The sequence below is a fragment of the Gadus morhua genome, chromosome 15 (assembly GCF_902167405.1).
Source record: "Gadus morhua chromosome 15, gadMor3.0, whole genome shotgun sequence".
Lineage (NCBI taxonomy): Eukaryota > Metazoa > Chordata > Actinopteri > Gadiformes > Gadidae > Gadus > Gadus morhua.
The window spans coordinates 7,174,457-7,191,141 of NC_044062.1; the positions used below are offsets into that span (position 1 = coordinate 7,174,457).

The window sequence follows — 16,685 nt, forward strand, 5'->3', positions numbered from 1 at the left end:
CAAACGGAGGAGGAAAGGGAGCTAATGAGGGGAGAGAGAAACGGGGACAGCGGGGGGACCCCTGGAGAGCCGTGAGACAGACCCGCGCATGGAACAGCAGTAGCACCGAAACCCCGGGCGCTACTCTGCATCAGCGGGACATCTGTCTGCACCGCAGGCTCCTATACACAATGCCTCACCTCTCCCAGACAGAACTCGGTAGAACCAGAGTGTCTCGCTTAAGGTGAGCGCATTGGGAAGATTTATACAGAGCTTTTCTAACCAGTGGCCACTCAAAGCGCTTTACAATATCGCCGTAAAATTCACACATTCATCCACACATTCAGACACTGTCGGCGCGCAAGGCGACAGCCAGATCGTCGGGAGCAGTTAGGATTTAGTTTTTATTTTCTAAGGGACACCTCGACAGTCAGCTAGGAGGAGCCGGGAATTGAACTCAACCGTCCGGTTATCAGCCAACACGCTCTATCTCCTGAGCCACATGCCGCCCATAAAGAGATCCATAAGGCTCTTTTGTGGGGCACGTGAGAACGAGAAAACGTACCTCCCCGCGAGGTGTCAGCGGGTTAATCCTGACGTTATGCAGGCGAGGTAGGATAAGTATTTGGCTTAAGGGAGCACTGATTAAGCTCTGTAATATCAATGCTCGTGGGGGGTAGAGACTAATCTCAGGCACCTGCCAAGGGGAACCATTCAGGGCTCCATCATTTCCCCTGTTTGGCTTATCTGATACCGGCAAAAGGAAAAGAAATGAACACAGGAAGGCCTGTCTGTCTAACGTCATTGCATTTCATCATCATTTTCGTTGTGTTTTGGCTTGCTCTCCTCGGCATGGAAGCGAATAGAGACATTCCTGTTGAAATGGCTTCTTTTTAAAGGAGTTAGGGTTACCGTCCTGATTTGAACTGGTCATCGTCAAGGTTTGATTGGCCGCCCTAATGCAGTTCCCAGTCCATTCACACTCAGAGAGTTGAAGCAATCAAAAAGAGCAGCAGGGCACCAATGTGAGGGGTGACTACAAAAGCCTGTTCTTTTTTGACTGTGCGTGTGTGAATGCGTGTGTGTGTGTGTGTGTGCGTGTGCGTGTGCGTGTGCGTGTGTGTGTGTGTGTGTGTGTGTGTGTGTGTGTCCGTGTGCGTGTGCGTGTGTGTGTGTGTGTGTGTGTGGGTGCGAGTGCGTGTGTGTGTGTGTGCTTGTGTGCGTGTGTGTGTATGTGTGAACGCTGGTTTATGAAAGATGTTGCGATCGCCCACTCAATCTCTCGCCCACCGCAGGGGGCAGGCTCTCCTCCGGGGAGAAACTGAACATTATGGCCGTGCATGCAGGCACGGAGAGGGGGGAGTCTGCCTCACACACACGGAGGACTTCTGAAATGAGGCTTTTCCACCCTAAAATACTGTTCCAGGACACGTCTTCTCTCCCGGCACTTAAATCCTTGCTCCTTCTCCCTGCTCCGAAAAACAAACACATTACAGGGCCGTTGATTGAACTTGGCCAGGCCGTGTGTTATTAAAACATGAGATGATTGAACTCTAGATATTTGTAGCGCTGTGCATTAATGATTCATGCAGAGGCAGAGCAAAATATAACATCCAAATATAACATCGTACTCTAGTGGCCCTTTGGCCCTAAGAGCTATGCTGAAAAGAACCCAAGTTATTCCCACAATGTTTGGCCGCAGTAAGATGCTTCTGTTTATATCACGCTCTGCAAAGAGACAACCCACGTAGGAAAACCTTCAGACCTCGACCTCCCTTGCTTCTTTTGAGTGTTTGTGTTTGTAGATGTACGGGACAAAAGACCGTTTGTCCGGTCTTTTGTCCCGAACACAAAAAGACACACGGTTGTCTCCATCCCACTTCAACCCAGACATGTCCCTTGCCGGTTAAAAGGATGAGCTCACGCTAACACACACGCCGTTACATCAATAACAAGGCCATTTTCTAATAGCCGAGACTATAGCGATCGCTACTTGGCTTGCTAAAACCCTTTGCTGCGCTCATGGTTTCATTAGGGCCCTGATTAATGGGCTCGAGATTACATGTTGAAGCCTTTTACTTGGTACAAGAACACGGGGACTCTAATCAATAATACCGATTTCAGTCCAACAGACTTAATGAAATATGACATCCATGGCCATCCGAGCGTCCACACAAAGAAAATCCCCCACTCTGAGATGAAATAAGTTGTCTGGCAAGTTTCTGCACGACGTCCGAGCGGGGAGAAAGAAAATCAATGAACCCCCCTGGGAGTCTGAATCCAGATAGATTTTATTTACGTGTAATATCGGCTTCCCTGTGCCCCCGTGCGGAAGACAGGGAACTTTTAAAGTGGTGTTGACAGGCATTCCATGGAGAGCTGGGAAGCCGCGGGATTTGATCCGGCGCTGCGCGTGGTCACGGCACTGATGTGTAGTCCAGGTGAGGCCACGTGACGCTTGTGACACAAATGCCGCAGAGGTGTCAGTGAGCAAAGGCACTAGAATCTCCTAGAGCTGAGGTCGGACACCATGGCAACCGATGGCTCCGATAGAGTTAAGATACATGGAATAATGGGCCGCGTTTATACAGAGCTTTCTTGACCTCTCACGACATTCGAAGCATTTCAGAATCATTGATTCACATTCCCTCATTCATACGCACACACGCAAGGCGACAGCCAGGTCGTCTCTAGATTAGTGAGGGTTTGGTGTCTGGCTAAGGGACACCTCAACACCTGGCCAGGCAGTGCCAGGTATTGAAACGGCAACTTTGGGGCACCAAACCAGCTAAGAATGTACCAATGGCAAATCACAGTAAAGAAAAATCCCACTTAGAACTTTAAAACCAGGCCACCAAGGCAGGCTGTGCGAACGAGCGTCGCCGCGGATAACCATCGTCCCGGTAACCATCGTCCCGGTAACCGTCGCCCCAGTAGCCACCCTCCTCCGGTACTCACCCCTTGCTCGTCCAGTTTGAGGAGCTGCTCGGCCACCTTGGGCGAGTTGAGCGCCAGCCTCAGGCAGGGGATGTTGAGCTCGGGGATGACGTACTCCAGCACCTCCTTCAGGGGCAGCCCGCGCGTGGTGCCGTGGCGGGCCGTGGACGGCACCGCGTCCTCCAAGATGGCGCCGCGCAGCGTGGTGAGCTGGGGGAACAGAGTCACGGTGTTCAGCCAATCACGTCCATCGGTACGTTTCCATAGGGTACGTGGACGCGCCTCTGCCTAGGATCATTCCCCCTGAAGGTATGAAGCTCTCGGGGGGGGAGAAGGGGAAGGGGTTTCGGCTGTACGTGTGCACAGAGGGCAGGACGAGGGCAGACGAAAGGTTAATACGCTTCCGTTGCACATCTGAATCGAATGCCGCAATCGACGTGAACAGATCCATTACGACTACCCCCCTGTGGGGCTACATTAAGAAGGCGCCCGCTAAATAATTGAAACGGGCAAAACGCAGGAGCAGATGTTAAGTAGCGTTTTAGCATTTAGACCATTAGCACGCCAGTAAAAAGTTGATGCAGAGAAGGGTCTGAAACACCCTATCCGCAACCCCCTTGGCGTGCATTTACACAAATAAACCCCCCATTTTGTACTGCCGTCCGCAAAGCCCAAGGGTCATGGAAGAGCTAACAGCCAAAGGCTCTTTGACGGTGACGCACGCGGGTAGAAAACCTTTCTAAACCCGTCTATCTGGGGAAGGGGGGAGGGAGGGAGGGAGGAGAATGCGTGTGGGAGAGCAGCAGGGAGGGGGGGAGATTAGCAGGAGAAGGTAGAGAAGGAGGCAGAGGTGAGGGTCAACCGTGAGACGCTTCATGCAAGCGGACCTTGTGTACGTTGACTGAGGAGCTGGAGCATTGCTGTGTGTGTGCTACTTGCATGACCCAGATACGTTGTCCCGTCGGGGGAGCGAAGTGCCTCCGACCGGGAAGGCCATTTGATATCAGTAACAGTTTCCTGCCGGCTGCATCTGTCGCTGAATTATTTAGGAGACCGCCCAACGTCGATCGATTAGAGCTTTTTTTTCTTTTGGTAATCTGGACGACTGTGGTTGAGGTTTGACTCTGTGCACCTCATTTTGATTGTTTGGTGTGTGTGTGTGTGTGTGTGTGTGTGTGTGTGTGTGTGTGTGTGTGTGTGTGTGTGTGTGTGTGTGTGTGTGTGTGTGTGTGTGTGTGTGTGTGTGTGTGTGTGTGTGTCTAACAGGGTTTTTCCAAGTACCATCGGATAGACCGCATCAGCAGCTTGCATGACTGGACTTGGCTTCAAACCCCTGACTCTGTGAGTGTCCTCTGGGCGGGTTGGGGAACAAAGAGCAGAGCAGCGGTGCACCCCCCCCCCCCCCCCCCCTCCCCTCCCACACTTGTTGTTCCAAGAGCCTTCTCCAACATTGCTGCGCTCTAGTCTTGCATGACCGAGCTTGGGTGCCGCAGTCACCCAGTAGTGAGCGGCTAAATGTGACTGCACAACGACGAGGGAATGAGTCCCAGTCTTTAAACACTGCCAGGAAGCACTGGAAAACCCTATCAGTTTCAGGGAGATCCAGGCTTCAGCAGAGCTTGGTGCATTTGCTTTTGAGAACTATCTAGCTGATGTTGACATTTTATTTTGTTGTTTTTTTCGACAAAGCGACTTACAATGGTTAATACACACAGTGACACACCGGCGACGGTGGTGTGAACCATGCAAGGCGACAGCCAGCTCGTCGGGAACAATTAGGGTTAAGTGTCTTGCTCAGGGACAGATCGACACTCAGTCGAACTAGCATCGTCAACCGGCTGTACCTCCTGAGCTAAGCCGACCCCCATGTTGTATGTTTTTTAATATATAAAATTGAAACAACATTATGTATTACCGGTATATGTCTTTTCTTTATGCATTCAGATAGATTTGTTTACATGTCGGATTTTGAATCGAGTGCATGAAACACGCTCAAACAAGGTGACTTTTTATTTTTCCCTCCATCCTCGTCACCCGACACACTCTCAACACGGGGGGGGGGGGGGGAGTGGTGTGAGCAGAGAGTAAGAGTGAGACGCGGGGGACTGCTCACCTGGCTGGTTCTGAAGGTGACCCGGTAGTTGTACTGCATCCCCTCCTTCTCCTTGCCCTCGTCCAGCTTCTCCCTGCGGATGCTGACGGCCACTGGGCCCAGGTGTTCGTCCACGCCAAAGTAGTTCTGGTGCTCTGCGGAGACGAGACGAGACCCACAGCGAGCAGACACACCGTGAGCAACACGCTCCCCAGACAGAATGACCTTGTGCAGGTGATTGTGCAATTAAAATGTAAATATATACAGGCTCGTTTTGCATATCGTGCTTGTTATCTAATAATTGACTGGAGATATTCTGGAATCAAATGCAAAATGGAAAACGTGTCGGTAATGTGAAAATGTGATGATCACTAAGTAGAGATAATCGTTTGGTATTTCATAAGCTCAAGGAATATGATCACATCCCAACAGTGATATTCAAAATGCTCGGTAAGCTCAGTTCCTGAAATTAATTTTCCGAAGATCCCGAAACGGAACAAAACATGTCGGACAAGGCTAAATAGGCTCTTTAAAAAGCTATTTCGGTTCTCTAAGGCCCCGCTGGCAAGCTTATATTTCTCTGCTGCTCAGTGTATTAATCTACTCAATAATGCAATAAAGTGACCATGCATTGGGAAGGGCTGTGTCTCTCTGAATAGTGATATCATAGAGATTCTAGACATAAATCTCCTCCCTCTCGCTTTGTGAGGGAAATACAATCCAAATCTTATGGCTTTTTTTTATTTGACTTAATGACGACGTCAGTTAAGATTATGGATTTATGACTGCATTCACAGTATTACCAGTAACAAGATGTCACATCAATTTCCGGGCCCAGGAAAATCTAATTTCTCAGTTTGACATTAGCATTGCAGTTATTAATATGTAGTAAGTACAACCCAAACAATGTACTTGGCATGATAATAAATGCATACATTTTACATCCCATCACGAAACATCTCCTAGTAAATATATAAGTGGGGAAATAAATGAAAGAAAGAATGCGTGAACAAAATTATCTTTTAGAAAACGGTTGAAACGTGCAACGACAAACAATATGATAACAGGAGACGAACAGTCAACAGAGACGCTGCCTGCCTCTGTCTGTTTATGTGTATTGTGTCTACGGTCTGTTGACGCTATGCCTTTGGCGTCGAAGCGAGGGAGGGGGAGGGAGGGAGGGAGGGAGGGAGGGAGGGAGGGAGGGAATGAGTGAAGGAGGGAGGGAGGGAGGGGGAGGGAGGGAGGGAGGGAGGGAGGGAGGGAGGGAGGGAGGGAGGGAGGGAATGAGTGAAGGAGGGAGGGAGGGAGGGGGAGGGAGGGAGGGAGGGAATGAGTGAAGGAGGGAGGGAGGGAGGGGGAGGGAGGGAGGGAGGGAGGGAGTGAGTGAAGGAGGGAGGGAGGGAGGGGGAGGGAGGGAGGGAGGGAGGGAGTGAAGGAGGGAGGGAGGGAAGGAGGTAGGGAGGAAGTAAGGGAGGGAGGTAGTGAGGGAGGTAGTGAGGGAGGTAGTGAGGGAGGGAGGGAGGGAGGGAGGGAGGGAGTTAGAGAGGGAGGGAGGCAGTGAGAGAGGGAAGGAGTGAGGAAGGGAAGGATCGAGTGAGTGAGGGAGGGAGGGAGGGAGGGAGGGAGGGAGGGAGTGAGGGAAGGAGGGAGGGAGGGAGGGAAGGAGTGAGGGAAGGAGGGAGGGAGGGAGGGAAGGATCGAGGGAGCGAGGGAGGGAGGGAGGGAGGACAGGGGGTCCTTGGATTTGCACACACGCAGCAGATCTTGAGTAAACAGGCCCTGATCCACAGGACCAGGGATCCATCCATCAAACAAAGGCATACCTCCTAGGGCAGCCTCAAAGGGACCTCCATTTCCAAAACACCTCCGACATGTCCTCAGGAGAGTGGCTGAGTGCCGCCGCAGAGGAACTGGCCTGTTCACACACCGGTCGGAGTTACCATGAAATCGACGTGCGGGTGATGAATAATAGATGTTCTCCGACCAGAGAAATCTGAGCAAAACTACGTACGGGCCGCAAGACTTGTCAGGCGACGCAGGTCTGTAGAGAAGCACTCTGTGAGACAAAGGGACACGGGAATCTGAGGACCACCGTGACACCATAACACCTGCGGGGCCGCGAGGCAGATGGCAGATCGTGGGAGGAATGCCTGTGGCCAACGCATTCTTTCACTTTCACACACCTGTTGGCCTTAGGGACTGAATGGATGGCTTTAGTGTTTAATTGAGTGTCATATCGGGTGGCATGATATCGACAGCTCTGTTACATGTTTGCGGTCACCGGCTAAAGTCTGATAAAGACATTTATAGGATTTGGCCTTGTGTTTAGATTAGTTTTTCTGTCTCCACTTTCAAGACTATTTTATTACATAATTAAATCTATATTTTAAATACATTGACCTATATATTGGCCGAGTAATAAATACATTGAGGTCCTGCTATATGTGTGTTTGTGTGTGTGTGTGTGTGTGTGTGTGTGTGTGTGTGTGTGTGTGTGTGTGTGTGTGTGTGTGTGTGTGTGTGTGTGTGTGTGTGTGCGCGCGTGTGTGTGTGTTTGCAAGAGGTTTAACTAGATAACTAAGCATTCATGATGACAGGGTGGGATAAGAGTTCAGCCAAACAATGGGATCAATGTTAGCATGGACAATAAAAGCCTGCCATTAAGTGATGAGTTACTGTCCGTTGTGTGTGTGTGTGTGTGTGTGTGTGTTTTATGGGTGTGTCTGTGTTTGTTTGTCGATGACAGGCCGCCTCTTCAATAAAACACATTGAGGCGACCAGTATAGAGGAAAAGGGCACTGCTGCACATTTCCATAAGAGATCCTCTCCTTCTCAGGGGTTACATCAGTGCAAGTCGTTTCAATTATAAATTGACCTGCATTCCTGAAGACAAAGTGATTAAATATGTGATGGGGGAAACCAAAGAAAACGGCAGAGGCTGTTTTAGTCGCCAAAAGCTTTTCTTAGAGTGTCAAGTGGAAAATCAAGCCTAGCTTCCGTGGGATGTAAATAGGGTTGTAAATAATTTGCCCGATGCACTGAGCTCACCAACGCATCCTAATACAAGTTGAGCTGCGCTGTAATTGGCTCATTCTCCATGACCGGAGCCATTAAGACAGAAGTGGCTTCCTGCTCAGTCACACGGCAGTATGTTTAAATGTGTGGCAGTGTGCTCAGGAAGTTCAGGCATCCCATCCCATAATGTGAAAGGTGAAACAGCTGCTTTAGTCTTGGTGTGTGTGCATGTGTGTGTGTGTGTGTGTGTGTGTGTGTGTGTGTGTGTGTGTGTGTGTGTGTGTGTGCATGTGCGTGTGTGTGTATGTGTGTGTGTGCATGTGTGTGCGTACGGGTGTGTGTGTGTGTGTGCGTGTGCCTTGTGTGTGTGGAGCGGGGTGTTATGGACGGGTAATCCAATATGCTGAGAGCGGCAGCAGACAGAGACTATGGACAGCGGGGGAGGGGGGGGGGGGGGGGGGGGGAACAGGGCAGCATTATGTGCTGATGGTCCGGCGGCCGGCCTGGTGTTTCCACACACCAAGGTGCTTTAATGAGGAGCGCCGGGACTTTGACCGGGCTCTGCTGCTGACCCAGTGGATTCAGGGGACACGGTGCCCCCTGGGAAACAGCTGCAGCACACACACACACACACACACGCACGCACGCACACACACACACACACACACACACACACACGCACGCACGCACGCACACACGCACGCACACACATGCACACACACACACACACACACAGACACACACACGCATACGCACACACACACGCCGATTACACACACACACACACGCAAGCACACACACACATACATGCACGCACACGCACACACACACACACGCGCACACACACACCTCCAAGCCTCTCACATAACTATTCCCAGCTTTTCCAGAGGACAGGACAATATCGCAAATCCAGTGTCAAGCTCAGGAAGTGAAACCCATATTCAGACACCCAACACAGACACTCTATTGTCCTGGAGTCCCTTTTCATGTATCAGGCTCAGCAGAAAAAAACCGGACGTCACACTATCTAGGGGCCCGTTTGAAAAGCACCAGCGCATAGTGAGAGCTGGGCGAGGCTTTATGGAGCAGGGCTGCCTGCGCAACAGTTTTTTTTAAACTGTTTAAACGGTCAAATGTTCTTATGATTGTTTTCATTTCTTAATAAATTATCATCCCTTTACTGCTGAAACGTCTCCTCATCACTGTTGGACATTTTCTTTCAGTCAATGAGTCAAAGTCCAGTGCACAAAGTCAAACTTATTTGAACTTTTAGCACAGGCAAAAAACACCGGAAGAATGAGTGCGAACAGCCTTAGCATTGTCTGAGGCAAAAGAGGTTTGGCTTGGCGATGATACTAATGATCTACACAGTGTTGGCCTCTCAGGATGGCATTGAGACCCGATTGACATCAACCTACCTTTCCCGTAGAAGAACTTGTGGTAGTAGTACGCCCCCAGGTCGATGTGCTCGATGATGTAGCGCTTGACCTTCTCCCTGTGGATGGGCTGGTTCTCCCGGGGCACCTCCAGCACCGACACCCCGGCGTTGGTGCAGTGGGAGCTGAGGGACGACTCGAAGGAGCAGTTCTCGCCCCCGCCGGTGTAGTTGGTGCTGTTCGCCCTGGACAGAGAGATCCTCCTCTCGCCCTCGCCGCCGATCTCGTTGCGAAAGTGCGTGCAACTCAGCACCAGGTAGTTGCTCTTCCCGTCGCCGTCGTCCGTGTCCAGGTTCTCCTTGGGGTTCAAGTCCTCGCGGCTGCCCAGGGGAGACTCGAACATGCCCGCGTTCCCACCGCTACATCCCGGTTCGGGGCCCGCCGCTCCGACCATGGGGCCTCCGGACCCTCCCCCGCCGCCGCCGCCGCCCCCTCCCCCTCCCTGGCCGCACCCCCCCCCGGCCGACGCGGCCGACGCCCCGGTCGTGGTGTTCTTCCTCTGGCTGAGGCTGGCCCTGTTGGCCACGGCCTCGCTGATGTTGAAGAGCACGCTCTGGACGTCGTAGTGCGAGAAGCACTTCTGGAAGCTGAGCGGCCGCCGGTCGTCCTCCATGGACAGCCGCAGGGCGTCGCTCTCGCTCTTGATCGTCCGCAGCTTCCGGAACAGCGAGGTCTCCGAGGTCTCCGACTTCATCCGCCGCATGAAGGACTTCTCCCGCTCCCGGCTGTACAGCAGCGAGCTGTCGATGTAGTCGTAGCCCGAGATCTGCACGATCTCGCCGCGGGCGATCTGGGCCGCCGTCTGGAGGCTGGGGGAGAAGGCGGTGTCGTAGCGCAGCAGCTCGGGGAAGCCCAGCGGGGGGGCGGCGCCGCGGTGGTCCGCGGGGTCCGCCCGGTAGCCCCGCAGCATGCTGAAGAAGCCGTCGGCGGTGAGGCCCTGCCGGTCGATGGAGGACGTGCTGCCGTACTCGCGGTGCAGCGAGGCGCCCGTGTTGGGGTTGACGGCGTTCTGGTCCATGATGTCCTCCGAGTCGATGTCGCTGATGGTCACGTCGCTGTTGCTGCGCTGGCGGATCGGGTGCAGCCCCCGCAGCGGGGAGTGGCTGAGGAGCTCGCTCAGAGTGTACTTGCTGTCGGCATAGTCCGGGTCCAGGATGATGGGCTCGCCCTCCTCCAGGATCTCACCGATTTGGTCCTGCTGGCCGTTGGCGAAGGCCGGGATCACGCTCTGGTAGTTGGGGGAAGGCCTCCCGTCCCAGCCCTCCTTCTTCGGGGGCCACTCCGTCGCTCGGGCCCTCACGCCCATCTTAGGCATGGCGGGGTTCCCGTTGGACTTGCCGAGCCCGTCGGACTTCCCCTGTGCGCTGGAAGACCCTGGGGCCATGCCCCCGTTCAGGGCCTTCAGCTTCCTGCTGAACAGCTCCTCAGACTGCATGGCTCGGCCGTAGTCTTCTGGGCTTCCCACAAATCCCACAAGGTTGGATATGTCGTCGGACACGGGGCTAAAATAACTCATATCCCGCCGGCAACGGACCCTCGGTGCAGCAGACACTTGGGGGCCGTCTTCATTACATGATGTGCGGCGCCTCAGACACACAAAGGGGAGGGGCCTCTTCCCAGGGTCTCTGAAGCGACCGTCATCTTAGCTCAGAGAAGGCTGCTGTACTGACGAGGTCGTGGGCAGCATTAAGGACGCCGAGGGCCACGGCAGGAGGACTCACAGTGAAGTGTGGCTCACGGCTAATTCAGGAGGACAACGGGGGATGCTGGAGCTGCAAAACAAACAAGATAGGGAACGACGTTAGGATACTGTAACAAGCAAGCCTTATAAAATAGACCATGTAGGCAGAGGTGGAAGCCTTGACATTATATATGCATTCCCTCGACGGGATCGCAATAAGTTCAGCGGCAAAATTGATCCATTACGGCATAGGTTTTTCATTCCCTGTCCTTTAGGAGAAAATCAAAAGGTTATGGGAGGATATTGTGGAAATACCAAAAGGTCATTCAAGCGCGCATTGGCTAAATAGGGCTTGGCTTGGTGTATGCCTATGGATACGGCCATGGAGTGTTGGAGCATGTAATGTTATGGGTTTATAATGATAGTGTTGGATGTATTTGTGGGTGCTGCCAACCAGAGTGGAGCAGATGGTGTCGGAGCAAGTTGCAGCAATGAGAGGCAGATGTTCAGCTCAACTGTTTAGATGTATCAAGAAGCTAATCTCACTGCCTGTAGTATTGTCTTGCCTCACACGCTATACAGAAGGAATATGTTTAGGGCGTATTATCAATTTAGGAGGCAGCATGTTTATTGTTGTGCACTCAACCGACGACAGCCAATGCCGAAAGCAATCGAGGTGCTAAAAGACTAATAACTATGTCCCCTTCCCAAGCTGAACGGTATCTCGTTTCCTCATGCGAGTCACTCTGTACGACTACAGTATATTTATGAGAAGAGAGCTTTTACAAGGAGTCACTCCACCACAGTGAGCGGTGGAATGAATCTTACAGCTTCTGACTTCCTGTGACAGAGGCCTTCCCAATCAACCCCTACACCCTTTGAGACACTGGGCTGTGGACTGAGAAAGAGGGGGAGACCCTTGGTGGTCCTTGAGGAGCGTCTTCTTACTCTCTCGGGTAACTCGCAGTGTTTGATGCAAGCAGGTAATTCACATTGTTTCAGTTTTTGCCAATAATCAGTGTTCCTTTAGATGAGCCATCTGCAAACGTGGGCCATGAAGAGGTGACTGTGGTGAACTGTGTTAAACTTATAAAGAGAAATGATGGACTCTGTAGGCAAAATAACCACGAACAACTTGTGTGCCGCCAAATTATGGAAATTATGAGATAGCATCATTACTTCTCTTGATTTACAGTACAATGAACTCCCAGAAAGAGTGTCGCATTACACCAGAACACAACGGAAAACCAAATGAGGCCGGAAGCTAGGATTGGGTTTCTGTACAAACGTTTACCTGCTCTGAGGTTGATGACATGATAACCTCAACATTTATCCCTACAACCGAATGTTAATCGTAACATGTGATCCCCATTTGATATACTCAATGAATTCCATACATCCTACAGCAAACCTACACTCAGCCTCTTCTATAAAGAGCTTGAGGGCATGTTTACGGGATGCTCTGATAAGATACAACATGACCTTGCTGGCGAACAGATCTGCTCCCCCATCGCCACGGCTGCGTGGCAGTTCTCGGCGCGGTGGACTCGGGACCTTTCTATATTGACCTAAATTGCTTTTTCTTGTTCCTAGGAGGGTGGCCGTCTGCCTCGTCTCTCCCGGGGAGGCAATCTGCAGATAACCTCGCGGGCGATCAAGGCGAGCAGTCACGTCACAGAAAAACAAGCACACGGAGCTGCTTCCATTTTGTTTTGATTTGCCTACCGTTGGGGATGGTGTCCCTGGGTTTAATGCTCTGTGTTTTAGGTCTTTAATAACAGAGAGAGCCAAGGGGGCCGGCCACCCATGTTTGCGCGGGTGGCTATGACATGACTCAACACTAGTTTTGAGAAAACTGGGGGTCATGTTTACATTTCTATGTCGTATACTGCGGAGAGAGGAAACAGAATGGGATGAGAATGTGGGCCAGATCAAGATTAGTGACATGCCAGACTACACAAAACACACACATGGGGGTTGATGTGAAATATCCAAATGGCTGAAATATAACCACTGCGCTTGGGCTAAACACTGACCTAAATCGGTGGAAATAAACCAATAAATGTCATGATCCACTCTGTGTCCACTATTGCTGTATTACTCTCGTCGCTCCTCCCTGGACTAAGCAAAAGTATTCAAGAGAAACAAGGGTCTAGTTATGAAGATGTGTTCCTCTCTCACTGAGCTGCTTGTCTGAAGTGACAGGATAATTTGCACAAGGCTCTGATGAGTCAGGAGGAATAATTTGATGTCACATGAATACATAATGCGGCGATGACAATTGCTCTTGGCAAATCTGTTTTCCAGTTAAGGCTGGCGAACCATGAATACAATGTGAAGTTAAACGAGACACACAGGTTTACTGTACCTACATGTGGAACAATATAAAAGGTGGCTGTTGATGGTTGAAATACATATTGTGTGTACACTGTATATACATTACATTATGTGCACATCCTTTCGCTTTTGAAGCTGCTCTGCATCTTGGAAACGTTTGACTTTGAAAGCATCACTCCTACTCAACATTACTAAGAACATTTGAAACTAGGAACCCAACCTTTGAATCTATATTTAATTTCCCACAGCACTAAAACTGTCTTCAAAAGAAAAGTAATAGGTCTCCCAGTGGCACATCCGTGAAGTGGGACCATGGCATTTCACTAATAGATAGCATAGTGTCAGGCTATGGAGGAATCCTGTGTTTTCTCATCTAGAAATAGAAAAGACCTCAAAACACATCATCGAAAAAGGTCACCTGAAAAGATAACTTGATCCACTGTGGCACCTTATGGGAAAAGCTCTTCCAGAGAACACTAAAACAACTGTTTGACAGAGCGCTTATACCAGGGCAAATCACAGACTAAAGATTAATTTTGATTGGTCGGCGTAAAGCATCTTATATCGTATAAAGCTTGCTTAAACTATATAAATTAAGTCTGGGTTCACCACTCGAGATCTCCATTTCAAATTTAAAGATTAAAAAGCGAAAACCTATCCATGGATTAAAGTTGCAATGTATACGATTGTGCAAAGCCTGAGACATTCAGAATAATAAGAACTCAATAACAGTGTTCTCTCCATTCTGGCTGTGCAACGAAAACTAGCATAGCTTGGCTGGCTAGGGGGGGGGGGGAAGGTGGGAGGGGTTTAGGAGTGGAGACGGTAAGACGAGACATGCACCCTGCAGGACGTTCTAGTAAACAAAGAGAGAGGTGCGGGCTGGTAGACATTTGTTATTTGTAGAACACATCAGTTACAGGATGCGATTTCATTGATAAAATTATTGAAACCAAAACCAACAGATCTGTCATCCCAGCATCGACAGATATGTCCAGTACATTTTAAGCTACCAACTAGGCTAAATATTACGAAGCTCGTCTTTAGGTTATTTCCTCCCCAGTAGCCTGTATATTGCAGTCCTGTCCCCCAGTCCAACCCCCCAGCCTTACCACCGATCCTTCCCGCTCCGATGGTCCTTGCAGAAACTACTAAAAGATAACACGACCGGCAGTTAGACCTGAGTGTGTGTGTGTGTGTGTGTGTGTGTGTGTGTGTGTGTGTGTGTGTGTGTGTGTGTGTGTGTGTGTGTGTTTGTGTGTGTGTGTGTGTGTGTTTGCGTTCCTTCCTCGGCTGTGGAGGGTCACCAAGGGGTGAGGTCCATCCTTATTGCACACCAGGACCGGACGACTAGACACGGCACTCCCCTGTAGACACCCAACCCCCCCTCCCACATCTAATCGTCCTCTCCTGGCCTGCTCTCCCCCGTGACAGTGATTAATGGCACCAGTTGGACCCTGTCACTCTCGCTGGTTACCTCCCCAGCAGCAGAGCACACCCCGGGCTACCCAGTCAGCACAATCCCCTCTGCCCCCCTGCCTGATCAGGAGGGAGCTGGGGGTGGGCTGCTCGTCCCCCCCCCCGTCCCCCCCTCCCTCGGTGGATCATGTTGTTCAGGCTGGGGGGGGAGGAGACACAGCAGATGGAGTGTAGGCGGTCGGTTTTGCTAACAGCCCTTTATTACTGGAGTAATGTGTGGCCATTATGGCTGTTTAAGATGCCAGGCCTCAGAAACGCAGGGACGGGGGGGGGGGGGGGGGGGGGGGGGAGGTGTTGGGGGGAGGGTGGGTGGGCGGAGGAAAGCAGCAAGGAGAGGGTGGGGAAAAGACGGAGGCCTAATTACGGAGAGGGGAACGGATCGTCCATCTCTCTCCCCTGTGTCACAGTGCGCAGCTTTCATCTCAGCTTGAGCGGAGTTTGTGTGTATGTGTGTGTGTGGGCAGAGGGGGGGGGGGGGGGGTGTCGCTTAGAGGGTGTGCCAGGTTTTGAAATCATAATTCTCAGATGCAGTGACTTTATTAACAAACTCTGATAGACGTTAAGACGTTTCAGTCCGCAGTGCCGAGATCGGTATTTTAGCGGAGCGGCCGATCGTCTCCGGGAGCAGAGATTCTCAGCTGGGTCAGAGATGTTGGACCGAATGTACTGCTGGAAGAGTCTGACTGTCACTCTGTTGGCGCTAAGTGGGTGGAACTTCCAGACAAATCTGCAGATTTGCGGCGAAGCCCTTTTCAAGCTGAACAAAGTGTTATCGTGGGGGACATGAGGCGTTTTGGGTTTCTAAAGAGGGAACGGAAGCCAGAGCAAGCACTCTGCAGTGCAATTGAGCTGAATATGGATTAATCTGTCTCTGATTAATTTTAGATAAAGATTCACAGGCAGAAGAAGGATTGTGCATCATACTAGTATTAGTATTAATATAAATTCTTAGATTAATAATCATTCTCTGGCCTTTCGCCCCTTCAGTTGTGAGTCCCACACATGGGGGTACCCTATTACCTAGCGACCGGGCAATACTTAACATTGAGGGCAAACAGAGACGTCTAATTAGGGCCAATTATCTTTAATAAAGCCGGAGCAAATTGATCTGTATTAGAGGTTCTGGGCCTGGACTTATTGAACTGCTGGGGCCGGGGCCAGCAGGTCTTTGTAGGTGGCGTTGGATCCGACAGGCCAGAGGGTGAGAGTGGTTCACAGCCCACTCAGACCCCCCTCCAGCGACGGGTCGAATGAAAGGCCAGACCAGAGGTCAGAGAGGGGGGGGGGGGGGGTCATTAGGATAATTTCCAGGCTCATGGATTCCATCATTGTGTAATTTCTAACACATGTGATCCGGTTGGCTGTTGATCGGGTTTACCGGCCGCAGCAAATAAACATACAAAACTTTTAAATAATTTGTAGCTTGCCTCACCTGGATAGACTGAAAAAGGATCTCTTTGTGGTAACCCGGTGGGTTTTGAACGGGGTGGTAGACAGTGTTATGCTCATTCGCTCATTCGCACAAAGATGGAGGAAATGAGTCAAGTGGAAGTGAAACAAGCCGGAAGGCACATTACACATCCATCACTGCACCCCATTTGATTCCTCAATTATATATGAACACAAAGAGAAAGGAAACAACAACACCACGTCACACCCTGAACAACTCAAAATTAAACTTGATTTGAATTTCGGTTGGAGGATTTCATTTCGGCAAAACTTTGAG

The 16,685-nt window shown here is 50.9% G+C and overlaps 1 protein-coding gene across 4 annotated transcripts in view; it reads right to left on the reverse strand.

Moving 5' to 3' along the window:
• The window catches only part of LOC115559630 (signal-induced proliferation-associated 1-like protein 2), a 92,157-nt gene that overhangs the window by 50,126 nt on the left and 25,346 nt on the right, over nt 1-16,685 (reverse strand). For all 4 annotated transcript variants that reach the window (XM_030378594.1, XM_030378592.1, XM_030378593.1 and 1 more), the window contains exons 2-4: nt 9,445-11,234; nt 5,030-5,163; nt 2,938-3,126 (exon numbers count right to left, since the gene is read on the reverse strand). In XM_030378594.1, the coding sequence (XP_030234454.1) occupies nt 2,938-3,126; nt 5,030-5,163; nt 9,445-10,978 (1,857 nt within the window). In that variant the 5' untranslated portion in view covers nt 10,979-11,234. The remainder of the gene's footprint in view (nt 1-2,937; nt 3,127-5,029; nt 5,164-9,444; nt 11,235-16,685) is intronic.